General features: G+C 33.7%; 1 protein-coding gene and 1 long non-coding RNA gene across 3 annotated transcripts; one reads left to right on the plus strand and one right to left on the minus strand.

Annotated features, from left to right (window-relative positions):
- Nucleotides 1-9,629: 9,629 nt before the first annotated feature.
- On the minus strand, nucleotides 9,630-10,566 carry LOC136975822 (uncharacterized). The gene is made up of 3 exons (XR_010880830.1): nucleotides 10,510-10,566; nucleotides 9,940-10,450; nucleotides 9,630-9,866 (listed from the first exon to the last, which is right to left on the minus strand). It is a non-coding gene; the product is annotated as an uncharacterized lncRNA (long non-coding RNA).
- Nucleotides 10,567-15,056: 4,490 nt separating this feature from the next.
- Nucleotides 15,057-26,158, plus strand: LOC136975823 (uncharacterized). 2 transcript variants are annotated; one of them, XM_067270969.1, is made up of 6 exons: nucleotides 15,057-15,191; nucleotides 15,368-15,485; nucleotides 22,665-22,790; nucleotides 22,896-22,950; nucleotides 23,566-23,700; nucleotides 25,463-26,158. In XM_067270969.1, the coding sequence occupies exons 1-6, from the start codon at nucleotides 15,166-15,168 to the stop codon at nucleotides 26,104-26,106; spliced, it is 1,104 nt and encodes a 367-aa protein (XP_067127070.1). In that variant the 5' UTR covers nucleotides 15,057-15,165; the 3' UTR covers nucleotides 26,107-26,158. The 2 variants fall into 2 exon arrangements, with proteins under 2 accessions (XP_067127070.1, XP_067127071.1); XM_067270970.1 differs by lacking the exons at nucleotides 15,057-15,191; nucleotides 15,368-15,485 and adding an exon at nucleotides 22,479-22,536.
- Nucleotides 26,159-26,929: the final 771 nt, after the last annotated feature.

Here is a 26,929-nt window from a genome sequence, read left to right on the forward strand (position 1 = left end):
TTTATAATATTTACATGTTTTGATAAATATTCATCAATTTATAAAATTATCAAAAATTCTTCTTATCACAGTGTTGCCATTTTGTTAAACTCCACTACGGCCAGATACTGGTCTTTGCGCGCCAATAGTTCTAATGCTACGATAGTGGCGTAATAAATATTTCCGCCACGTGGAGCGCTTCAATCGCTTCACGACGTAAGTTTGGCTTGAGCGTAGGGAGAGTCATCTGTAAACATTCGAAATTCTTTTAATATGAAATTTTCTCGTTTTTAACTCAGATATTGCTTTTGGCTTTTATAAAGGACTGCTTAAAAATACTATTTTAATTCGGTTTTAAACATTCGTAAATGTCGTTTATATTTATATTTCTATTAACTGCCACTTTCACGATTTTAGATTTTAAATTGATTAGACTGTTTGCTTACAGTTTGTGTTCAGCTTTAAATATTTTTGGGAGTTTTCATTAAGGGGAAGAAAAGGTAGTTCAAATATTTATAGTTAAATTAATTTCTGAACATTCTTAATTTTACTTTGCCGGCTGTTATATTTACGTAACGAGGAAAAGCATTGGAATCGTGTCAAATTTGACCCTCCGAGTTTTTTGTAAAATCTCCACGTTTTCAGACCTAAAGTAAAAAGAAACAAAGGAAAAAAATATTTCGTGTATGTGTGTGCTGACGTCTATAAGGAACAAAATTTATAGCTTGTGTATTATTTTAAAATATCATCATTGCTCCTTAACATTAAAGGGGTGGGAGATAGAGGGTTGTCATGTGTCAAATCTCGAGAGAGGTAGGACTTAATGATGTTATTCGTTATTAACATTTACATTTTTTTAAACTCATCACTACCCTAAAAATTAAGCTTTTTACCATTCGATAAAAATAATTAAAAATATAAAAAGTTATAAGTAAAGGTTTCTTCTTCTAATAGTGAGACTAGTAGTATTTATCAAGTCTTTCTTACTTATCCGTAATTAACAGAGACCGAGATTAAAACGGTTTACTTTATTTCGCCTATTTAACAATGCATTTCAGATTGGTAATTTTCCAATTCCTCTTCGGGTTCACTGCTTCAGTGTTTATAGATGTTGTCTACAACAACGAACAAAAGGTTAGTTCATGTTAGTATATTTTTGTTATTCAGAATGATGAATACAGTACACAATTTGTACACATCCTAATGGTACAGTTTCTGCATATCAGTCTCTTGCACCTACTGGCATGTTTTCTGTCTATTTCTGATGGGCCTCCATATTACATCTTAGAAGGATTTTAACTTTGACAATGTGGTTCGTAACATGTAGTTTGCATTGTAAACATTTTCACAAGTCGAAACCAAAATTTTCACTAACAAGCTAACTATAATAAAAACACAAAAACACTATTTATATTCAGCAAAAGAAAAAAATACCTTATGAAAAATTCAACGTACCGAGTAGGGTAGGGATCAAACTAACCTGAGTAGGCCTTCACTATAAATAAACAATCATATGGCCGAGAGTAAAGCCCCTCATGAGCTGGTACTGGCTCGTACTTAGATTATAAAAATATTGTTATATTGAGGGTTAAATACTACACTTACTATTTTAAACCATGATCTTACCTTCTTTATAATAATTAAATAAAATCTAGAAAATAGCTAAATTCGAGATGAAACAATCTAGATTTATATCACTTATCTAGGGTTTCTCAAACGGGATTCCGGGATCCCGGGATCCCGGTTGTTTTTTTAACCCGGAAAATTTTTCTTATCCCAGGAAATCCCGCAAATTTCTTAAAAATTCACTTTTTTCTTATTTTACGTTAAGGTTGAGGAAATTTTGCAAATAGAAAGTATAATTAACTCATAAACTTTCAGAATACATTTGTATTTATTAATTTTAAACCTACTTATTAGTTTTTTTTTAAATTTTTGCTGGTTATGGCACGTCACAAATGGTCAATAACCAATACGTAGCTTATTTGTGGCAGGACTCTCAAAATTCTTTACTAGTAATATCTGGAATAATTGTGCTTACGCTGTCTTAATTTTTAACCATGCCCAGTAGCTTCAATGACTGCGTAACGCCAAGTTGTGCAAATTGGGCAAGGATACAAACGAGTACAAAGTCTGCGAGTATGAAGTTTTTCTTCCTAACCTGATTATTAAAGACAAACGAACTGCCGAATTATTGGGCTATGATGTTTCTATTAAAGTAGTCGTGGTAGACAAATCAAGAATACCAGGGAACAAAAGTACTACAATCTCGAAAACGAACTAGAATTCTTTCAAGATACAGGTGAAAAACACATATTTGTCTTCTCTTAAATGCATTAAACACGATTCCAGTCACATCAATTGAATCGGAAAAGGCATTCTCATTACTAAAATAAGAATTAGATTGAGTGATCGGAGTATCGACCATCTTTGCTTTTTAAAATCTTATAAACATTTACAATATTTTGTATTATATTTTATTTAAAAAATCAAAAATTACCTTCTAAGTTAGAAGTTTGATCTAAATTAATTTATCTTTAAATTTTCAACTCAATTCAAAGTCATGTTTTGTTTTTGTATGCAGTTTCCAGCAAACTTTAATAATTTTTTTCTATTTGTGAAAATTTCTACGCAATTCAAAAGTAATTTTTAATATATATCTTACACAACATTATAAATATGATTTTCGAGGTTGCGGAACGTATTAAATTACTTTAAAAAACGAAAAATAATTATATCATTTGATTTCATAATATTTTGTATATCTTAAAAATAATTAATTTTGTCCCGGGATCCCGGGAAACAGTTCACTTTTATCCCGGAACCCCGGGACAAGCAAAAGACCGGGAAATGAGAAATTTTACACTTATCTAATTTCCTAAATCTCAAATCTTGGGACAAACAAAACAAACTAGATTTAGATGAGAAAAATAGATTCTAAAGTGACATTCCTGCCCAACAAGTGGAATAGACTTCAATGTTTTGACTTAAAGTAAGATGGCGGTCGATAGTATCTGTCGTTGCCATCAAAAGCGCTGTAACTGTGGTCACAATAAAGTACCTAGATATCAGAGTAGCGACATACGAGTCATCGCCGCCATGTTCTGTCGACTATCAACACGTGGTCTATGGGTTCACATTAAGAATGACGATTTTTTTTAGTATAATAAAGCATTTTTACGAATAAAATGGTTTATTAAACTAAAAAAAAAAAATCATTTCTCCACGTGTTGACAGTCGACAGAACATGGCTGCGATGACTCGTGTGTCGCTACTCTGATATCTTGGTACTCTAGGTCACAGCCACTCTATGTAGTATATTCTAGCTCGTTAAGAAACACCGTATTTTCGTTTTCATTTTACCTGTTAATCATGAAGTAATCCTAATAACAAAAGTTTTATTTGCTACTAGTAAGCGTCGTTGTCGAAACATTTTGATTTTTACTATCATACAGTGCAGTAATTCACGCTTCTCTGTGACGAGTTCAACGCTACGTGTGACTTTATCTCCAAGTCGCTTTCTCCAGTTCGATCGAGTCGGTTTAGTCGTACTGTAGTTAATGACAACAAGATACGTCATCACCTCTTCTCGCTCGCTTGCGTCTGCATAGTCGCACCCTCAGTGTATCGCTCTGGGATCCGGAAATGAATCCAGATGAGACGAAAAACCTATGAAATATGCCGGATGGGCGAGCATTTAATGTGTCAACGTACCGCTCTGGAGTCCCGAAATCGAATCCGGACAGGTTAAAAAAAAAAAAACGAATTTTTTGAAGGTAGTCCGTCCCTCACCATCCGTCAACCACACTGTGGGTCTGGCAAAATCAATAAAGGAACTTGTTAAAAAAACCCTCATTCATGCGTAAACACTCTTCATATCTTCAAAGTATAACATGCATAGGGCTGTACAAGGTATTCTCGGGTATGTTAATTGATTGCATGACGAATTTTTGCCTTAAGAGTTTCATTATTTTGTGGTCGAAGAGTGTGATGTACGAAACGATTTTCGAACACCACACTTTTGCGTCGCTCCATTCCACTTCAAAGATGTGAAGCGTGTTTTCTGAATGAATGAGAGCAAAGCGAGTATAGAACGAAGCTCACTTGTGCGATGTTATCTTCAAAATATAAATGGCAAATTATGTTGTTTGAAATCTTGTATATGATAATTTGTTAACAATCAAAAAGTTAATCGTCTATTTATATTCCTGTCAGATCCTGTATTTACTATAAGGAAAAACATCTCAGAACTTTTGAGTATGGTTCGTTCGTTCTGGATACGTCCAACCTGTACCTCGTCATTCCTCCACTGCATTGTAGGTTCCGTCAAATCTTCAATGGGCTCTTAGTGTCCACAGGGTGAAAAGAATGTTTTTTAAAAATAGTTTTTTTATTGAGAATATAAGGGCGCGTTCGATAATTCTCCGCTAGATCCACTGACCTGTTCGATAATGCTGGCAGGTAATGTCTTCGTGGATATACTTTTTCCACGTTTTAAGAAGATATTAGAAACGGTGAGAGGATAGAGGACACGGACTTTGAAGTTTGACATGAATAACAGTTTCTGCAAAATGCATTACGACCTTGCTGCAACATTAATTGCTTTAGCATGTTAGAGGTGGGTTAATTTATCCAAAACGTTTAAATCACACTCATCAGAAATAAATAATTATTAATTAATCGCTAATTACTACCGAGAAACATTTACTTAAAGATGCACAAACATTTTTAGCGTAATTTACAGCCCATCTTAGAGTGCATTTGTAAATGAAAGATGGAAACGTTTGTGTATCTTTAAGTAAATACAGTCATAAGATGATCAGTAGTTATTTATCCTAAATTATAGATTTGACTGCTAATACAGAATTGTGAAGACTAACTACATCGTAAAACATTGTGAAGTAGTATCTGCTTACGAAGACTGATAGAACACATTTTATGTAACAAGTCGTTGCAGTTTCTACGTAAAGAGCATGCAAAAGAGATGCTAGCTTACATAATTCATTATTGCGTTCTATTGAGAATGTGCCAATACGCAAAACAAAAAACATCCAGTAACCTTGCTAATAACGAGTAAAATCTTCATTAAATCCGACTTCACTGAGATACGACACGTATCTCCCTTGACCTTTAACCACCAAAATTTAATAGTATCAATGCCCTTTATGCACAAGATACCATGCCAAATTTCGTTTCTTAATCATTACCTATTCTGAGATATTAAACGAAATAGACACCAGCACGCACGCAACCACTAAATGTCCCCCTTTTTTACTTTTTTTGGGTTCAGGGAATCTGAACTCAAAAAATCCCCGAGATTTGCAAAAAATAAAACTGGGGAGTCAAATTCGATACTGTTCCAATACTTTTCCGTGTTACATACTAACAAGTCGGGAAAGTAAAAAAACCAAACATTTATAATTTGCTGCAATTGATATAACATTAGTTGCAGCAATTTATGAATGAATTATGAAAAAAATTACTTTGATAACGTCGTCTTTTATAATAAATAAAAATATTACTAAAGAATTATTTAAAACGGTGGAGTCGGTTTTTATTTCATTCACTTAATTGTATTATAAAAAATACATGGAAATACAAAAATATCAATATCGTCTTCGTGGCGTTAAACTAAAATACAAAATTGATAATACTGCGATTTTAAATTATTATTATTATGTTGGGTTAAGTGAGATATACTCGGTTAACACCGGTGGCTGTGTACTATGCCGGACCAAAGTCAAGGCATAGTAACCAAAACAGAAATTAAAGAAGTGTATCAGTGTGTGTGTCTGTATTCAGGAATTTTCTCACAATATGACATGTATTCAATATAGTGGCCTTCTGTAGAGTGATGTATGTGTTTCTATTCAATTCTAATGTGCCCAGGCTTTTGTGTAGTGTGTGTGGTATGACACCTGTAGAGGAGAGAACTACAGGTACAATAAGCACCCTATCCATCCTCCACAGATGCCTTATTTCCTGGGCGAGTTCTGTGTACTTGCTAATTTTTTCAGTGCATGCGTTTTGTATATTGTGAGTGTTTGGAATGGATATGTCTATAATGTATGTGATTTTATTGTGTTTGTCAATGAGTGTGATGTCTGGTCTGTTGTGGTAAATTGTTTTATCTGTGATTATGGCTCTGTCGTAGTACATTTTGTGCGTGTTGTTTTCCAATACTGTCTGTGGAATGTATTTGTAGTATGGTTCGTGGATGTCTGCTAATTTGTGTTTCTTTGCAAGCTCTTGGTGTATTATATTTGCTACTTGATTATGTCTGTGTAAATAATCTGTCTGTGCCAAGAGCTTGCAACCAGAGGTGATGTGTTGTATAGTTTCTGGCATGATGTGACATTTTCTGCATGTGTCATTTGTGAGTGTTGCATCTTTGAGTATGTGTTTTCTGTAGTTTTTAGTATTTATGACCTGATCCTGTATGGCAATCATGAATCCTTCCGTCTCCCCAAAGAGGCATCCCCGAGCTAACCAGCTGTTTGACGCAGTTTTGTCAACAAAATCCTGGGCCAGATCGTAAGGATGCCTGCCATGGAGTGCCTTTCGAGCCCACGATTGCTTAATGGTGTCTATGCTTTTTATATGTTGTGTTGTGTCCATATGATGTGAGTGTAAGTTTAATGGTGTGTTATTTGAGTCTGCTAGAGTTACTGCTTTATGTAATTGTGATGTTTCTTGTTTTTTGTAGAAAAACTCTCGCAGTGACTGTATTTGTTTGTAGTGAAGGTTAACTATGTCAATCAGGCCACGTCCGCCATCTTTACGTGGAAGGGTTAATCTTTCTGTGGCGGATTTAGGATGATGTTGTTTATGCTTAGTAAGTGTTGTTCTTGTTTTCCTTTGAGTTGCTCAAGATCTGTGTGAGTCCATGTATAACTCCAAAAGAATATGTGAGTACTGGGATGACATATGTGTTTATTGCTTTAACTGTGTGTTTTGCATTTAATTGTGTTCTGAGAATAGCATTTAACCTACTTTGGTATTCTTTAATTAATCTTTGCTTTATTTGTGTATGTTCTGTTAGTTTGGCCTGTTGGAATCCTAAATACTTGTAGAACTCGCCCTCTTCCATGGATTCAATAATGTCTCCATTTCCAAGTGCAAAATCTTCTTTCTTCAGGATTCCTTTTTCTATGTGAATTGTTTTGCATTTATCTAGGCCAAATTCCATTTGTATGTCCTTGGTGTATGAATGTGTGATTTGTAGGAGTTGATGAAGTTGTTTTTGTGTGGATGCATAAAGTTTTATGTCATCCATGTACATGAGATGTGACAGTGTAAACTGTGTTGTTTTTTTGTGTCTGATATTGTAACCATATTGCGTGTTGTTTAACATGTTGGATAATGGGTTCAGGGCTAAGCAGAACCAGAGAGGACTCAAGGAATCTCCTTGAAAAATTCCTCGCCTAATAAAAATTTGGTTTGTTTGTATGGAAGTGTTACTAACCCTGAGATGTAGTGTTGTTCTCCAGTGCTGCATAGTGTTTTGAAAGAATGCAATGAGTGATGGATGTATTTTGTACATGTGTAGAATATGTAGCAGCCAACTGTGTGGAACACTGTCGAATGCTTTTCTGTAGTCTATATATGCCATGTGTATGTTTCTGTGTTGTCTGTGTGCTTGCCGTAGAATGACTGAATCTATGAGTAACTGTTCTTTGCATCCCCTGTGGTTTCTACGACAACCTTTTTGCTGTTCTGTTAGAATGTTGTGTTCTTCAACGTGTTTGTATATTTTGTTTGCGATACAGGATGTCAATAATTTGTAGAGTGTTGGAAGACATGTAATTGGTCTGTATTGTGTGGGGTCTGTGGTATTGTTGTTTTTAGGTTTCATGTAGGTGATGCCCTGGGTAAGAAAATTTGGCATGTCTTGTGGATTGATGATGATGTGTGTTAGATGTTTAGCTAGTTCCTGGTGCAGTGATGTAAACTTTTTGTACCAGAAATTGTGAATGTTGTCTACACCAGGTGTCTTCCAGTTGTGTGTTCTGTTAACAGTGTATTGGAAATCATGTATGCTTATTTCAACACAGGGCATAGTTGGTATGTTGTGCAAGTTTCTGTTCTCCTCCTCGATCCAGCCTGCATCAGCATTATGCGTGACAGCACTGGACCAAAGAGAAGACCAATATGTTGTGAGTTCTTCTTCTGTTGGTGTGCCACTGTGCTGTGTAACAGTGTTTGCTTTGTTATTGATTTGTCTGTAAAAGAGTTTTTCATTGTTTGTAAATAATTTATTTTGTTGTTTTCGTAGTGTACATGTTTTGTATCGTTTGAGTCTACGTGCTTTGGCAGCAAGTTTTTGTTTTAGTGTATCAATGTATTCTGTAATGTGTGTGTTGTGATGTTCATGTTTTGTGTGTGTTTTTATTTTCTTGAAAATGTTTTTGAGCTGTTTCCTTAATTTGGGTGTTATGTTGTTTTTAGCGTATTGTGTCAGCTTGCCTAATTGCTGTCTAATGTCATTTATTTGTATTTCTATTCTTCTCTGCCAGGCAGGCTTGTGATAGAATTTTGTTTTCTGTGTGTTTGTCTGTGATTGTACTTTCAGCCCATGGTGTGTCACTACTGTGACTGCTCCAGCATAAACTAATGTATGAATGTCTGCGAGTGTAGAAATTGAATGAATGTAGTGTGGTAGTAAGTGAGTGTTTACGTAATTTAGTGTTTTTCCTACTTCCTTTGACGTGTTGATTTTTGGTATTCGTGGTCGTTGTGTGGGATCTGTGCCTGTATATTTAGTGAGTGTTTCCTGAAATATATGTGAGAGTGTATTAACTAAATCCATGTCTATGTTATCAGTGATGGATGAGGAAAGTGTCTGTAGTATCATTAGTGGTAATTGTTGTATGTGTGTTATTATCAATGCTTGTTGCTGGATTATCCTGACAGGTTACATGATCTTCATTAATGTTAGATGTTTCTGTCTGTTGATGTATTTGATCAGCAACCTGTTGTTTGATAAGTTCAAGTGTTGTTTGTGGAATAAGGTTGTTGTGTATAATTGTTCTTTTTTGATCAACAACCCTTTGTTCAGTGACAGTGAGGTGAGGATACTGTTGTGTGAATCTATGGTGTAGTTGTTGTCTGTATGCTGTCATGTTTGTTTCGAGTTTTGTGATGGTGTAGTAACTACGGATGATAAACTTGTTCATTTCTACTGTCCATTTCATCCGTTGGCGTGGTTTTCCAGTCTTTGTGGTCTGTGGATGCATTGCCACAGAAACACCAAGGCTGGGTTTGTTCCTCACATCTGTTGAGGGCATTGCAGTAGCCATGCTTGGGCCGGTGCTGCTTTCGCCACCGGTAACCAAGGGAGACTGTGGCCTATTTTTCGAACGTGAGCCTCTGCCTAACCCACGAACGCGGACCTTGTTAACCCGGGCGACGTCCGAGCCGGTATCACACTTTGATCTAGTTATTACCATAATAAATATCTCCACAGAATGTGGGTGTGGTCACTCTTAGCTTCATTTCTCCCCATAGACCTTACTGGCATGGGTGTCCCTACCAGGAGCTTATGCTCCAGCCTGCATTGCCCTATGGATCAGTAAAATTACTGGGCTCTCCCACCACGACCAGGTGGTGACCACGGGAGAGTTATTATTATTATTATTATTATTATTATTATTATTATTATTATTATTTTAGTTCTATCGAAATAATTCATTTCGATTTTGTTATGAGTATTTAATGAATAACGTATTACATCATTATTTTCGGTTTTATGTATCCCGGACACGACACATCCGTTCCGTCTGTAAAAATATTTTTTTCCACTAGCGATGCTTTACACACGGCACACAAGGAGCACTCGTTATGCCAATTTCGGCCTTCGAAAGATGTATAGCGCCTTCCACTAATGCCTATAAATATAAACAAAACGGAGTAAATACATTTAATTCTGTTGTAAGTACAGAAAAATTGAATAAAGCTAACCGATAACTGGTCTGTTGCAGCCGCTGCATCTTTTTGCAAACAAATTTCAGAAGCATTCGACACAATACAGTTTATCGTCCTTGTTGCTATAAATAACGTCGTCGGTGGTAACAATTTTATGGCACTCGAAGCAAGGTGAACTAAGCTTTTGTTGATAACAGATGCTGCAATGTATGTCGTTACCTATTTGAACGAAGCCTTGGTTGCCAACGAAATTAGCGCAGGCTTTGTCCCATTGCTTGTCTCGGTACGTTAACATTTCTGTACTCAAAAATTAAATTTAAATATATTTTTACGCCGATTTTAAATTACGAGAATATCGAAATGTTCCTTTACTTGCTCGAAATATTTGGCCACATTTGTCGCATCTGGAAACGAAAGCTGCGTTGTAACAAGCTTCGCAGTAGATTTGGATATTTTTCCAGGCGAAAAATCTTTCTATCAACGGAATGCCGCATTTATTGCATACAAAGCATTCTTCGTGACAATGTTTATCTTCGTAGCAGAGATTCTAAAAAGAATTTTTTAAAATTTCATAAGTATTTTAATTTTTATTTATTAATATCTTACGTTGGAACGTATTGCTATTGCTCTTCCACATTCGTGGCAAATATTGCAACGCACTTCGTAAGAGCCGCCGCAAACTACAGGAAACGAGAGCTAGCGTACGCTCGGTCGCGCTCCCAAGTCCCACCTTTTTTTCCATGATGCTATGGGCCATTTTTGCTAGATAAGCTACTCGGGAACGAAGCAGCCGCAAACTACACAACGTTTGCTCGCATAACAGCGGGTGAAGAATGGACGATCCTCTCTTACATGTTTCTGACTATTTAGAGATTCGTCTCATTTCCAATGGCAAAAATGATTTGGGTGCCAGTCTTTTGACATTGATTTGATGTATTCCCTAAAAATCAGCTGAAAATCCAAGAGTACGATATTAATTTTTTTATTTGTAAATTTTTAAAAAAAATAATCTAAAATCTGTCATCTCGTCGCGGGCCGCGCATCGAGTTGTTCTGCGTAATGACGTTGGCAGTAAATTCTTCTCTCTAGAGTACAACAAATCAAATCCACCAATAATTCACCACATACCGAACACAGGAAACAATTCCGATGGAATGGATTCTCTTCTAATTTCGAATTGACTACTGCTAAATCTCCAAGTACCTAACGGTCCCTCCACAACCGTACCATTCCCGAATATAAAAAAATCGTTTTAATTGAAGTAAAATTTAAATATTCTTCTTTGCATCCCTACCGAAGTACGTTCCACAGCATTTTTGACGTAAGCGATATCCGTTGCTGTTGTATCATTTTTGTTAACAAAGTCTATATAAAGCTGTTGATACTCTTCCTCTAAAAATTTACAGAATTTCATAGAAAAGTCTTGATCGGGAAGTTGTATAATAGTTGATTTTTTACGATGTTTTTCATCAGGAGTTTCAGATTTAGGAACTTTTCCTAAAGGAATTCGAATTGGATCTTAAAATACGAAAACCAATCGAGTTGACAAATCTGTAACTTCAGTTGAATTATAACTAACTCCTTCTCAAATTACGGGAGTAATCAAATAAAAACAAAACCTTTAATAACCAGTAACAGAACTTTAACGACAAATTCCGAACATTTTCGGCATTCACCAAGGCCTGCCTCAGGTTTTCTTTAACGAATCAGAATTCCAAACTGGAATGTTAGAACGATAATGATAATGTTCGAAACTTCAATTTTTAAAATTTCGAATATCTCATAACGAATGCCGAATTCATACGATAGATTGACTAAAATTCGTAAAAGTGCGACAATGTTACACATATATATTTTTAAGATGTACAGTACAGTACATAGTGTATAAGATGAAATTATTATAAGCTAACTTTACCCTAATTTAATAGCATTATATGCTCCAAAACACATTTTTGATGTATGACAGTAAGTGCAGTTTGAGATATAGGAGATATATTTAATAGCATTATATTATAAAAATCATCTATCACAAAAATCCGCCATGAAACGAAATTAATAAGTGAATCTCATTTAAAATGGGCGAGGCGTTACCCTCGTTGTGACCACAGAAAAGTATCCTGTTAAAGTCCGACGGACGTTGAATCAAAAGAAGAAAAGCCAATTCATGTAAAAACTGAAGATAAATTATAACGACTTTTAATTTCGATGTGTTTCAAAAATATTTCAGAAAAAATTACAGGTGATACGAATCAAAATGAATAAAATTTCAATGAATATAATATGGATATTTTTAAATAAAGAAAGCATTTCTTAAATAAAGTGTGTTTAAAACAACAGTTTAAAATGAGTGGATCGTATTGGGCCTGTACCAGTAGCGCGTTATGGTTTTATGGTAACTGCAAACAAACTTGAATTAGGAGGCTCCACGTATAGTGTTGACTTCAAACATTTGTCTTTTGTGCAAACATTTTCTTATATAAGATTGTCTTGGAGCTCTCTGTTGGTAGAGACCCGAGGAAACTGCCCTTTTTACCCGTAGGATAACGCGCCACTGGTCCGTACAATCGTCGAAAAAGTCGTAAAATTATCGATCAATATAATTTGTTTAGAATTGCTAAAAAAATTTCGATAACTTGCCGAAATTCTCTCGTCTCTTCTCTCTATGACTTTTTATTGAATGTTAGAACAATGCTAACATTTTTTCTTCTCTTACAAAACAATATATGTTAATTATTGTTGCGGCCGATGAAATTATCGTGACGTAACAAGTACGTGCACGAACTTTTACGATTTTTCTTTTATTTACTTTTTCCGCCCCGCGTGCATTAAGACCTTTTCCATACCAATTGTGAACTGGCAGAGAACCATATCGCTCGCTACTGGATTCGCGTATGTATAAGTCGCAGAATACAGTTCACGCAAAAGAAAACCGCGAAAAAAGCGAGAAACGAGAAATCTCGCTAGCGAGAACGAATTTCATGCGAAATATCTGACAGAGAGTTTGATATTTATGGGGGCTTGCCACGTTGCGCATGCGCCTTGCGTCTTTTTATCAAGAAACGGCACAGCGCGCCGTTGCCGTTTCTTGAAAAAACTGATAATCATTTTTGATTTAAATCGATAAAGACGCATTTCTTTTAAATTACAGTACTTTACATTTTTGAATTAAGAACTTTTTACTATACTTCAAAATTTATTATTAGCAGAGTCGATAGATATACTGGTCCTTGCGCTGCTAATAGCTCTAATGCTACGATACTAGCGTAATAAATATTTCTGTCACTTTGAGCGCTTCAATCACTTCACGGCGTAGGTTTGGCTCGAGCATTGGGAGAGTCAGCTGTAAACATTCGAAATTCTTTTAATATATTTAATTTTCCTATAGAATAACAGTTTACTTGGCCACGAAGAGTTCTATATTTTTTCCTATCATTATACAGTATGTTTCTTGTGATGTAGCACGGTGATTCAAATAAATAAATTATTCATGGTAATATATTATAATTGTAAGCATCAAATTTATGCGCTGCATTCTTAGCTTATGAGCCAGCTGTTTTTGAATTTGAACATGCGGATTATATTTTCTAATCCTTAAAACTCGATGGCAGATGGCCAAAGCTGTTGTTGTCAGTTTACTGCTCTGAGTCTCCGGGATCAAATCCGGACGGGTCGAATAATTTTTTTATTTTTATTTTTTATTTTTTAACTCTTTTCGCCCTGTGGGCACTAAGAGGGCCTCTTTTAGTAGGCCCATTATGGGTTCGGCCAGGCCCACAATGGGGCGACCGGGTGGTGAGGGACGGGGCCCGACATATCCGAACGGACCACCCCCGAAAAATTCCTGGGGATTATTCGACCCGTTCGGATTCGATCCCGGGTCCCCCAGAGCGGTAGGCTGCCACCTTTACCGCTCGGCCATCCGGCCGTCAATGGGTCGAATAATAGGAATTTTTTCAGGAAAAATCCTTATCTTGAAATATCGGGCATCATTTTTTACCACTCAGCCGCCTCACTATAAATCTGGATGAATTCACGATGAGTTTGATAAGAAATATTCGCTTAGAAATAGGAGTGAATCATCACGATAACTTGTTACGTGATTTTGATGTCCCTTCCTCTAGCTTTCTCTTTTCTGCGGAAGCACTTAATTGCATTACTCGTATATACTGTATATCCGATATAAAAATGGCTTACGTGTATTTATTGTGATCTCAAATATACGTATCTATGAAATTAGCATATTATAACTATGAGGATCATTGTATACTTGTAAAATTTATTCATAATCGTTTTCGATGCCACTTTTAGTTAGGATGAATGTATCGTTAAGATAGCTAACATCATATTATGATTTAGTCCCAGGAGATAAAATCCCTACTAGTTCGCCGGGCCATTTTATGTCTACTTTAAATAATGCAATCACACGCTTCTTCTAGAAGGAAAAAAAGAGAGAGCGATGTAATAAAAAGGTCCTCTTAGTGAGCAGATGGGGTCCTCCAGTGGTCAAGCAGACGGCCGGATGGCCGAGCGGTCAAGGTGGCAGCCTGCTGCTCTGGGGGACCCGGGATCGAATCCAAACGGGTCGAATAATCCCCAGGAATTTTTCGGGGGGTGGTCCGTTCGGATATGTCGGGCCCCGTCTCTCACCACCCGGTCGCCCCATTGTGGCCTGGCCGAACCCATAATGGGCCGTCTATAAGAGGCCCTCTTAGTGCCCACAGGGCGGAAAGAGTTAAAAAATAAAAAAAAAAAGTGGTCGAGTTGATAAAACCACTGAACACTGGTAGTTGGTCGCGCGGTTCGCGCCTCGCCAACGGGCTGACCACATGGAGTTTTTCGGGTTTTATTCACGTTTTTAACACCCAAATAGAGATCACTTTCTCTTAAAAAGTCCTCCCGGGAATTATCCACGTGTTGCAGTTTACAAAGAAAATCAAACCCAGAGGGTGTCCGTATGACGAAAAAATTTTTTAAAATATAATTGATCTATAATAAATAAATGGATTTTATTTTATTAAATCATATTACCTAAATTTCGATTTTATTGAATCTAAATTTAACCACAAAATAATTTACAATTTAACTATTTTATGTTTACAGTGTGTTAAACTGGCAACGTCTTAACTACATAACCACGTGGTCTAAAGATCGGTAGCAATAGATCAGAATAGCCAATTATACGTTAGAATGTTTCGAGCACGTGTATATTAAAATTAAAATTATATTTAATATACAATAACCAAAATAGTTATTGTGTTGTAAATGTCTCAGTCAACTGTATATACCGGGTGAGTTTCTTTGAATTTCGTGGCTTAATTTGCTTCAATTAATAATTTAAAAAAATATTATGCTGAGTTACACGGTCTTTTAGTTTCTAAATATGCTGTGTTTAAGGTTAAATGATATCACTTTTTATTTTGATTTTAAATTTTCATGTTTATAAATTTGATGTTTTCTCCTCTAGGAAATTTAAATGCCCTGAAGATTTTGAAGAGATCAATTTTGAAATTGAAGAAGAATTATGTGAAGAAGATGTCAAAAATGAAGATAACGAACTCTGGTTAATTCAAACACCTTTTGAGGTAAAAACCGAATAGTTTTTAAAATATTTCCCAATAGAGCCTTATACTACGTTTGCACACAATCCACGACTCACTTTGATCTCGATTTACCTGCAATCTGGATTGTGACTGTCGCCAGTCAAACGTCGTGCTGTTTGCACAGGCAGTCTGCTTGAGAACAACCTGGCTATTACACGCAATGATAAAACTGACATAACTACGCGGTAAGTCATGAACACCAACAAACAAAATGGAAGTTTTGGTTAGAAATAAATACAGTACTTTTTCTTGACATTTATCTAATAATAAACAGATGTCATCGTTTCTCCAAATACAGTATCTTTTTTATTTTTCTGTCCATAGCCCGATGCGTGTTCCGCCGCCATTTTGTATTTTCTCACACGCATGGGATTGTGGGATCTCTCTTATGACTGGATCTAGTTTCAAGAACTCTCTGGAGTCAATTGTGATTGAACCTCGTTTCAGTGAGATTGAAACGGTCGAGGGAGGTCTCACCAAGACATAGTCGCCAGCCTTGGTCACAATCTAGATTGAAATACTCAGTACGAATGGGGTATTAGCAATGCATTGGCAACTGGGCAAGTGCTTGAAGTATAAGGCATGAGATGCATGTGCCACTCACACCTTGCAAATATTTTTGCATTTTGTAGTAAGAAACTAAAAATATCAGGCACTCTGCCATAATTCGTGCCACTCTAATATGTTTCTGCAATTTCCCATCGGTATACAGCAATTCCTTTTAAACCAAAAATTAAAATGTTGCTGACAGATACAAAAGTTCCAAACACTAAGAATCATTTTTCAGCAGCTCATAAAATGTGTCCTGTTGTTCTTTAAAAATCGTTTGGTTCTTTGAGTTTGAGAATTTGGTTTAACACCTGGGCTGTGTTCAGTAATGCAGAATTCTTGTTAAGTCTAGTTAAGCTGCGATGTTGAACTCGTTTCTAGCTACTGATTAACTCCTCCCACCGCTAGAATTTTAGCTAGTTCAGTCAGCTTCTTTTATCTGTGCTAACTTCTACTAGCGACGTCATTGCTTTTGTCTCATCATACGATTTGCAAGATGGCTGCTCGTGTTGGACTAAACATGTTTTATTATAACAATTACAATCTTATTCTCTCATTCAAATCATTAACTCATTCTAAAATTACTTCAAAATGTAAAATTATCATACGTCGGTATAACAGATTCCAAATACATTTTAACAGAAGGCAACGGTCCATTTTGTTGATTACAATTAATAATTGCTTCATTAATTAATTTTATCACGATCTGATGCATCTTTCATTTGAATCATTGTATTAGTTACTTTATCCTTTTCAACCAGTTCGTTTGCGACAATTGTTGCAAACATAATTTCAATCTCGTCCACCATTTTGCTCGGTTGTCTAACTAAGAATAATCGTTCGATGATGCTTAGAACATTCTTAGCTCTGCCCACTAAGCCACTTAGAATTCTTAGATGTTCTGCGTTAGGCCGCGTTTCTTTATGCAGCGCTTTACAGCGAACACACTGAAACTGGTTTCTAATTGGCCAACACTGCTCATGACGTCATTTCACTACACTCTCGCTGCATTAAGAAATGTGGCCTTACTGAACACGGCCCTGATCTCAAGATAATCATTTTTCATTTGTGTGCAATATTAGTAAGATTGAGCTGCATGCTGTCCTGACATTTTTTCAAAAAGCTTACAATTTGAAAGCCAGGATTTGATGAAATTTACGATTTTGACAATTTGATTCAAAATTTCAGTCAACTTTATACTGAAAGTTTTTGCAACTAGTGTTCTATGTGTAAAAAAAAAACAATGAGTTATTATCATGGATGAATTTTCATTCAAGATTCTGGTGATAGAACTCTTATACTTCGTTATCATTGTTGCTGCGCTGTCAATACATATGCCACAAGTCTTCCCATGAAAGGCTGTGGTCATTAAGATAATAATCAAAATGAAAATATCCTGGCTAGAGTTGTAGTTTGAGGCTCTTTACAAAACAAAAACTGCTCAATGAAATCTTTATCATTCATAAATCTGCCAAACCCAAGGAGTTAGCATTTGGCAGTAGTGTCAGTACTCTACTTGTACAACAAATTAATTATTAGATGTGATTTTCTCTATGACTTATTCATTTATATTGAATGACATCTCTAGATATCCTACAGCAGATTATATTGTTTGACAGGATAACTTATTGAAATCCAATCTCTAGCTTCTTCAAGTATTGTTTCAAATATTATTTTGCAGGTTGGGTAGTGATTTACTCCCCAGTTGTATGAGATTTCATTTGTTTGTTACTATCAGTTTTTCAATTTTAAAAGAAGCTTCAAGAGCAGTGTCAGGTATGGTAAGTCTTTTAACCATTCTAAAAGCTGTTTTCTTTTGTCTCTCAGATGTGAAAAATAAGATAAACTTTTACCAGTTCATCAGGATACTTGACGATAAAATGTTGCTTCAATTTGCTGGATACCCTGACCTGATTGCTGAGTGTTTCTCCATAAATTATACATACAGGATGAAGGTTATCATTGTCATTGTTCCATGAAAATTCATATGATAAATATGTGTTCAAATTTATTCTTTTCTTTAAAAATGAAATCGGGTTTCCTTTGTTATCTTTTGAATCTGATGAATTGGGAGAAACTCCAGGAATTCGATTGATGATTTGACGATATCGAAAGGATTGAGGAAATAGGTTCTTCGTATAGTGAGGTGACGGATAGACGTTTAATTAGTAAGAGATTTTGTTCATAGTTTCTAAGTATTTGATTTGTCGAATTTTTAAAGGGGAATTAATATTAAGTTAAGCTAAGTAGCTGAGTTTATTGTTGGGTTGACTTGTTGATTTTCGTTAATAAATTTTGTTTGGATTATCTACATCTATGGAATGGAATGGATTATACATTTGTATGTAGTACATTCTAGTTGCTAATTAAATATATTTGAACTTTTTGATTTGACTTGATATTTTTCGTTATTATTACTAATTTTTCGGTGCACGCTTAAAAGCCCAGGCCTGGCAAACTAACCTCGAATCCGCGTAAAGTACCCGTTAGGTTAACGGAAGTTTTACCGACCGCAGTTAGTGTCGGTTTCCTAAGATACTAAAAAATAGTACTTTACAACTCCAACACTCAAAACTAGCAGTGAAAGCCAACAATTCAGTTTCACTGTCTTGGAGTTTATGTTTTTTCACAACAGACTTATCTGTAGTGATACGGATTGTCACAATCTTCAGGAATGAGAGTATCAATCTGGTCGAGCACAAGAAATGACCTACTAACAAAGTTTTTACTTAATGACAACTAGAACACTACAAAAAAAACTACAGCACTAATTATTCAGATGACACATCAATATTCCATGGAAAAACTTGTTTGTAAATACAGTAAATAGCTAATAGTGAGGTTGTGGCCGAGGTTTTCATCTCTAAAACGTGAACACCGAACATCTCTATCTTGTAAGCAATATTTGACATTTATGTTTTAGAGATGAAAACTTTGGTTGCAATCTCGCTAATGAAATCACTGTGAAACTTTAAAGTGACAAGTGATTATCTTCTTTCGTATCTCCAGCTGAAACATTGGGAATCTGCTACAGACTGTAAGTAAATTCAAGATCACTATATGAAAGTTCTGTACTCTTCTAGAATACAGATTTCCTGGGTAGTGGTCTTAAATTTAGTTCCCATTTGTCAGACACTAAAAGATAAAACTTTCTTTCAATTCTTTTATTTTCATTAATCTCATGCCATTCCAAGTACTGTGGCATGCTAGTAGGAATCTCTGACATAGTGTTTTATGTTTGCAAAATGTTTTCTTAATATTTTTTGGGAGATAGATTCAGAGTTTACAGCTAAAGTTATTCAATGCTACCCATTTATAGGAAAAATTACGAAAACAGGATTCTTTCAGGAAAACTGGGAAATGTCAGGGAATTTTGTAATAATCAGTGAAAGTCATATTTGGTGTTAAGTAGGAAATTTATTCATTTTTATGAAAACTTACAAACACTAGATCTGTAGTTTAAAACAAAGGAGTTTTTAAAGCTGAAAATGTTTTAATAACCATTTTGTGTTTTCTGATGTTATGCACATGTACACAAAATATGACCAATGATACCATTGTTTTATGTATTGAAATATAAGTTAATAGAATATGAAAAGTTAATAGAGTTAATTTAACAGGGCTTATTATATTATATTTTTTTCAAAAAATCAATTCAAAGCATATTAAAATAGTTGATTATTCATTTTGAAATATAATGTAATGACATGTATACTGTATATTAAAATTATATATGCATTTTAAATGTAACAGTGTATGTTTTGTTAAGAAAAATTTGGAAAATAAAGTCTTTGCCATTTAGTATTAAATGCTAATTAGGCTGCAATTTGAAAAAATTGTAGACCTATAAATTCCCACTGTCGTCTACCTGTCCTTCCATAATCTCATGAACAGAGTAAGAGGGATGAATGCCGAGACCAGATATGGACATCTTAGGGGCAGAAGGCCTGATTAACTATATACGAACTTCTGGTGTAGACCGGAAGTCACATGATTTCAATTCAATACTTTCCCCAGAAAGGAGTTAAATAGATCACCAGCATGACTCTGTTGTTGTCAGGAATAGTATGATGTACAGGGACAAGACACTACTAATTTGAGATTGATAGCATATATTTTAAATTAAATAAATTAAAAATGTGATTAAAAATTTTAGCCTGGCAGTGTGATGATGTCATAATAAATAATTGCTTGTTTCATTTTAGGTTTCATCAGTAATTCTTTGCATGGAATATATACAGGGATGTGGGAAGGGGGAATTTTCCCAGGATCAGAGAAAACTTAATCATATGAAATAGATCCTTGTTATAACATTAAAGCAAGATTGAAGAAATATTTAAAACTATAATATATCTAGAACAATTTGTTTTCTTCCTATTTTAAATATGAATTTTCCAAAGTGAATAAGAAAAACCAGTATATTTTATGTTTTGTAATTTTATTATTGATATAAGTCAATGTTTTGATAGAAGGCAAAATAGAAATAATACTGTAGTGGTACTATGAACCCAATATGAAATCTTACCTATTATTCTTGCCATGTATGACACCAAATGTAATGTTAATTAAAGATTGACATATTTTACTTTTTATAATGTAACTAATTTTAAGTTAATAAATTAAAGGGACTAAAGAAGAGGGCAGAAAAGTCCAACAGGCATATTTTTAACCTTCTTAACTAAAAGTTTTTAGAGTTGAATATTGCTTCTTAAACAAGAGAACTAATACACAAGTTCTAAAAATCATAAGTATTCATGTATCTAAACATAGAAAAGGTACAGTAAGATACAGTATTTAATAAAAAATATTTCAATGAATATAAAAATTAATCAAATGGACAAGGACGATTAATGTATATAAACTTTTCAAAAATTACGTATTTGGCGTGAAAATTATCATAGCGATAAATGTATATAAAATATTCACGATTCGGAAGACCTCTTTAAATGTTTTTACGTAACGAAGCAGATGAGAAGCCGCAAATAAAAGGTCAACTCCATCCATAAAGACTGTTCTTTTCCTGATGTTGTGAAAGAAGGACAGAATGTGAAGACTGTTGTTTCTTCTGAGTTGTGAATATTTTATACAGTATTTCATGTTTTTGTATTTAAAATTGGTTTAATTTATTGTAAAATTATATTTATAATGGATATATAATGGCATTTGGTATTTGTTCACAAATTTTGTGAAAGTATTTTATTATATAAACTTTCTGGACACATTTTATATATTTTATATACTAACTGGCCGCATTTTAGATTTGTTTACACATTAATGTGTTGTATGAACTTTTCAGCTCCATTATAATCTCATGGGATCTCTATCATGTATGTGGTCTGCTGTTAAGGGGAATGTTATTAAGTGCCACTTACCTGTAACTATATAAAAGAAATTCTGAAGATGATCTAAAGACTTTGTTAGTAAATATGATCTGTTTGTCTGAATTTTAAATATGGCATGTTACAAAGAATGTAATCCATGTATTTTAAAGCTAAATTTCACTAAATATGTGTGATAACTATGAGATTTCAAATTGCTCATTTTAGATGAATTAATGAAAGCATAAAAGTGTGCAAAAGAAGATAAGCAAATAATTTCAGTCCAGAAGTTTGTAACATTTGATTATTTGATATATGCAATGACTTTCTTAAAATTTCAGTTCATACTAATAACCACAGTTTCTCCACAAAGTAAAATATTTAAAAATGAAAAACAAAATATCTCTGATTACAATTTAAAATATTTATATCTATAAACAAATTTATGAATAACCATAGTTTTTAATACAGTAGTATATATTTTATATTTCTATGTAAACTTAAGGGAAATATACAAAAAGTTGACCAGCTAACTAACCTATTTCCTACTAGAAAAGTGTAGTTGATTGATTGGTCAAGTGTCAGTAGTTTTATGTAAGTTAGTGATGCCCAAACTTTGTGATTGGCAGGTCAAATTGTGCATACGTTGTAGTTAGGCAGGCTGCAATTATGTTTTATTTTCCATTTATACAAAAAGTAGGCTTATTTCTATCATTTATAAGTGATCTGTTGAGTAGGTTTGTGGATTAGATTTGGTCTGAGGGCCATAGTTTGGGCACCACTGATATAAGTGTTCAGCTACTAGTGGTATCATAGAGTAGTTCTATTGCAATGGCTCTCCTAATAATAGACTTAGTTACTTGAAAGTGATAGAGAAACAGTTAATTTAACATGTTCATGGCGTCAGTAGATAAACATTTAGGCAGCTGCTGGGCGTTACGAGTCATGGGTGACTCATAATCTATTTTAATACAGGGCAGCACGAGTCACCCATGCTTCGTACTGTTAAATTAATATATTTTATTGCATATAAAAAAATAATATCAATATATCAAATATGATGTTTGTAGAATAATGTTATCAAAACATATGCGCGCCCCATGGAAAAACAAGCAATTATGTCTGTAGCCCTAACTAGACACGTCCATACGAATCACATGTGCCTCGTAATGCTGTGAACATGTTAAATTTAAATAAATGCATGCCAAGGAAAACGAATTTGGGTTTTATTAGAAAAATCAAGTTAATAATTAATCATTAATTTTATTTATTATAATTATGTATTTTATTTCAGATGGATATTTCATCATTAGAGAATAAAAGTATCTCTTTGAATAAGAGAACAGTTTTTAAAGGTGAAAACAGTTTACAAGATGGAAGAAATCATGAGATATCAGCCACAGAAATTATACCTGAAAATGTAAATTGTATTTAATATTATTTGTGAATTTTTTAAAATTGTTTTGAATTATTTAAAGAATTATTTATTAATAATTTGGTTAATGTTTTTTATTTGTTCTTTCAGCTTTTAAATTATCAATTAATTCTTCCATCCAAGGAACATAACAAATTAAAACCAGGTAATATAAAAATATACCTGAAAGATTATTATATTTATAAAATACAGGGTGTTTCAAAATTGTCTTTATAACTTTGTAGGAGAATTTATTCAAAGGATTACACGATATTTTTAAATGCACATATTTAGTAATACTCATCAAGTTTCATTTACATAAACTTTTGCACCAAAATTCCCACTACAGTATGATTAACCGATTCCCAGGACTGCGGATTGGTCAGAGTGCACCAATAACATGGCCGCCTCATTCCCCAGATGTAACACTTTTAGATTTTTCTTGTGAGAATTTGTTAAAAATTGAGAGTACATGCCACCCTCGCCTACAAATGTGGTTGAATTTTGAATTCAAAATACTATTGCAATTGCTCAATGACACCCAAGAGAGACACTATGTGGGAAGAATGGATCGACCATCTGCCACATAACAAATGGAAGTCACATTGAACCATCAAGTTTTACATTGATTGACTCTTTAAGTGTTTGACTACATTTTGATGTTCTAAAATTACATTTCTTCAATCTTTTCATCAATATCTAACTCTCTAGTCATAAAGCTATTTTTGAAACACCCTATATTTAGTTAATTTTACTATATAATGCATTTTTCTCATTGTAGTGCCAGTATCTTTTAGGGGTTATTTGGAAGTAGTCGAGACTTTGGATTTGCCAGATGAATTGAATATTAAAAATGTTAATAAAGATATAGCCAAGTTTGACAATTTAAGACAACGATTTCTGCCGTTTGGTTCAAGTAAGTTATTTTTTTTAAGATTTTAATAAATTAACATTTTAAAAATAAGAGTTTTCCAGTATACAAAGTCTAATCATTTAATCTGTAGAATAATGCTAGATTTTTCTTTCTTTTGAGGACTTATCATACTTGAAATACTCTCCTCTCAAAAGGCCCTTTTTACTTGATCACCCCATCTGACTTATTTTTCTTGCTGCCCTACGAATAAACTTCACGAGAAATATATACCTATATACAAAAGGTGTGACTTATAATTTATATTGTATGTAAACAACAAGGGGGAAAAAGGGTTTCTTTAAAAAAAAAACAAGAAAATGGACAAAATAATGATGATAACAATTTCAAACTGGGACACCAAAGCTATTGTCAATAATCTTGTTCAAGATAAAATAAAGTTATTTACATGAGGGATCTTCCTGACAGTTTTTATCACACAACAAAAAATATTTTTGGGGAGAACACTGCCTCTATACCTCTGTCATTGCTAGATCCATGTGTCGTGTTTTCTGGAATCCATTTTTAGACAAAAGTTAGAGAGTATTATGATTCTGTGTATCTCATCAGATGTGAAATACTTTACTTTCAGAGCTTTCTTGCAGGCATTTAAATAAAAATACAGCATGTCCACAAAGTCTGTGTCGAGTTTTAGAAAAAGTTCGATCCTCCACAAAACTCGGCAATAATATATAGGTAAAAACTCTCTAACCTTGAAATTCTCCCAGCAGAGTGATGAAAGTCCTGAAAAACAAATGCTTTCAGTTTATGTCTAAGACCTGCTTCAGGTTACAACTTTTGCAGAAATGAAATGCCTGTGGCATTTTAGCTCTAATATGAGGTCCTCAGCTCTAATTATAACACTGGCTGTACAATATTGGCAGTATGTGGTTTAACATTGATATGACAGAAACTACTTTACACTAGTGAGTTATGTGTGTTTTTGCAAATACAGCAATGCTTTATTGTGAGAATCTCAGCATATTCTTCATTATTTAGAATTGCTCCTTGGACACAAAAATTGCAAAGACACAATCTATGCTTTGAGGAATACAAATGATGACAATTTATGACTTGTTTCTTTTTGAAATCTCCAGATTAGATGATGTGAAAAAGTAACAACTTTACTCATATCTAAACTAACTTCTTAATCGTTCAATGTCCAAAACCAGAGATTAACAGTGTTTTTTCTTTTCTTGTGTCATGTATCCTGGACGCTAGAATAATGCTACGTTCAAATTGTTCTAGGCAAGCCTTGTTTTTGCTATAAATATTTTTTAATAACATGAAAAAAATCTCAATAAATAAAATGCAACTACTAACTAGTTTTAGTTTATTTATTGTACAGAGATGTAAATTATAAGTTTTTTATCAACATCTTTTTGTTGTTAAATTGAATTTAAAAACTATATTGGATAAAAAAGTGTTCTGTTAGCTCATATTTTTATAGTTTATATAGTTCATATAGTTTAGCTATGAATCAAGATTATAAGTATAAATATAAATAATATATATTATAAAGGAGCCTCAAATTTAAATATGGTAAAGGTTTCATTTATCGTAGCTTTTGGCTTCTCTATGTCGATCTTAAATCGGTGTGTATTATAGTTATTTATCTAGTTCCAATATCATTATCATCATTGCTTTCTATGAAAATTAATTTTTATTTTTGCATTGGCATTAGATTAAATTTTTATATTATTATCATCATCCTTAGACTTAATTAATTATAAATAAATTATATTTTAATATATGCATCTATTTGCAGATGATCCATTGCCATCATTTATTAAAAATGAAAATGTTAAGAAGAAGAAGAAGAAGAAAAAAGAACACGCTTGTAAGGATACTAAAGATTTCTCAACAAACAAACAGAATTCTAATGACAGTCTTCTTGAAGAGAGAGATATTAATTTTTCATTGTATAATCAGGATTTAAAATCTTCAGTAACAGAAAACAAAAACTCATTGGAACAGTGCACAAAAAATTCACCTAAGAAGAAATCAAAAAATGAGGAATTTAATAAGTGTACTCAGAATTTAACAGTTTTACCTAATCAAAATGTATTTAGTTCAGATAGTGATGAAATATGCTGGCACCCAGAAGACAGAGAGGAAAAAAGAAAGTCCAAAGAAAGAAGGAAGAGAAAACACGACACAGATTTAACCGAACTTCATAATCACGAGAAACATAAAAAACGAAGCCGGCATTTGGATGATTTATCTTCCAATCAAAATAATTCCGTAAATGAGTTAAATTTGTCAGAACCCTCTTCACTTTTTATTAATGAGCTGAATCAGCATCCTTCTAAAAGGCCTAAGAAAGAAGTTGACTCTGAGGAAATCATGTCTGACAGTGTCACAAATACTAAAAAGACTAAAAAAAAGAAGCATAAAAAAGATAAAGTATGAATGTATAATATCATAATAAATACATTTCTTTATAGAAATAATTTTTATAAAATTTAGTAGTATTGTATTTATAATTTAGAAAAAATGTAAATCATGACTATTCTCAGTGGTGCATTTATAAATATGTCATCTATAAGCCCACAATATGCAGGTGCCTTAACAGTGTCATTTTGCACTGAATGATTTTTTATAATTTTAATTCTGCAAAAGTTGTATTTTTACAGGTTTTTAAATATCATAATCGTGAAAAAATTGCCTAAGAGGGGTGGGCAACCCTTGGCACGTGCGAAATGAAATCTTTCTAAATGGGAAAAAATGGTATGCTATTTCGGCTTACACAGATTTTACTGTATACACACAAATGAATCTTAGACTCAGAAAAAATAGAAAAGAATTTTAATATGTATAATATTCAATGACAGGGATTTGAAAATGATTGCTCCACCGTAAAGAACCATAGCTCATACTTCGCCCGTCTTAATGAAATTTATCAATAGATAGCATTAAAAATCAAATGTAGTGGTGATTCAAACCTGTCATTTTGATACAAAGTCAGTCAGTGAAAAGACACTGAATTTACGCACAAAAGAATTGTCTAATTTTACACTGAATTTAATTTTCGACGGTGCATTGTTTAGTATCTTTTATAATTCAAATAGTTCCAAGAAAAGAAAATGGAATAAGTTTTCACAAATTTTCAAGGGATCTAGTACAGAGAAATGTGTAAAAGTAATCAGCAAACAAAGTTATTAATTTAAATATGTATGTATATACTGTTTTGCATTAGTTAAAACAATGGCAGTGTTTAAGGTGAGGAAAAATT

This window comes from Centruroides vittatus, unplaced genomic scaffold (assembly GCF_030686945.1).
Source record: "Centruroides vittatus isolate TY-2023 unplaced genomic scaffold, ASM3068694v2 contig_388, whole genome shotgun sequence".
NCBI classification, from domain to species: Eukaryota; Metazoa; Arthropoda; class Arachnida; order Scorpiones; family Buthidae; genus Centruroides; species Centruroides vittatus.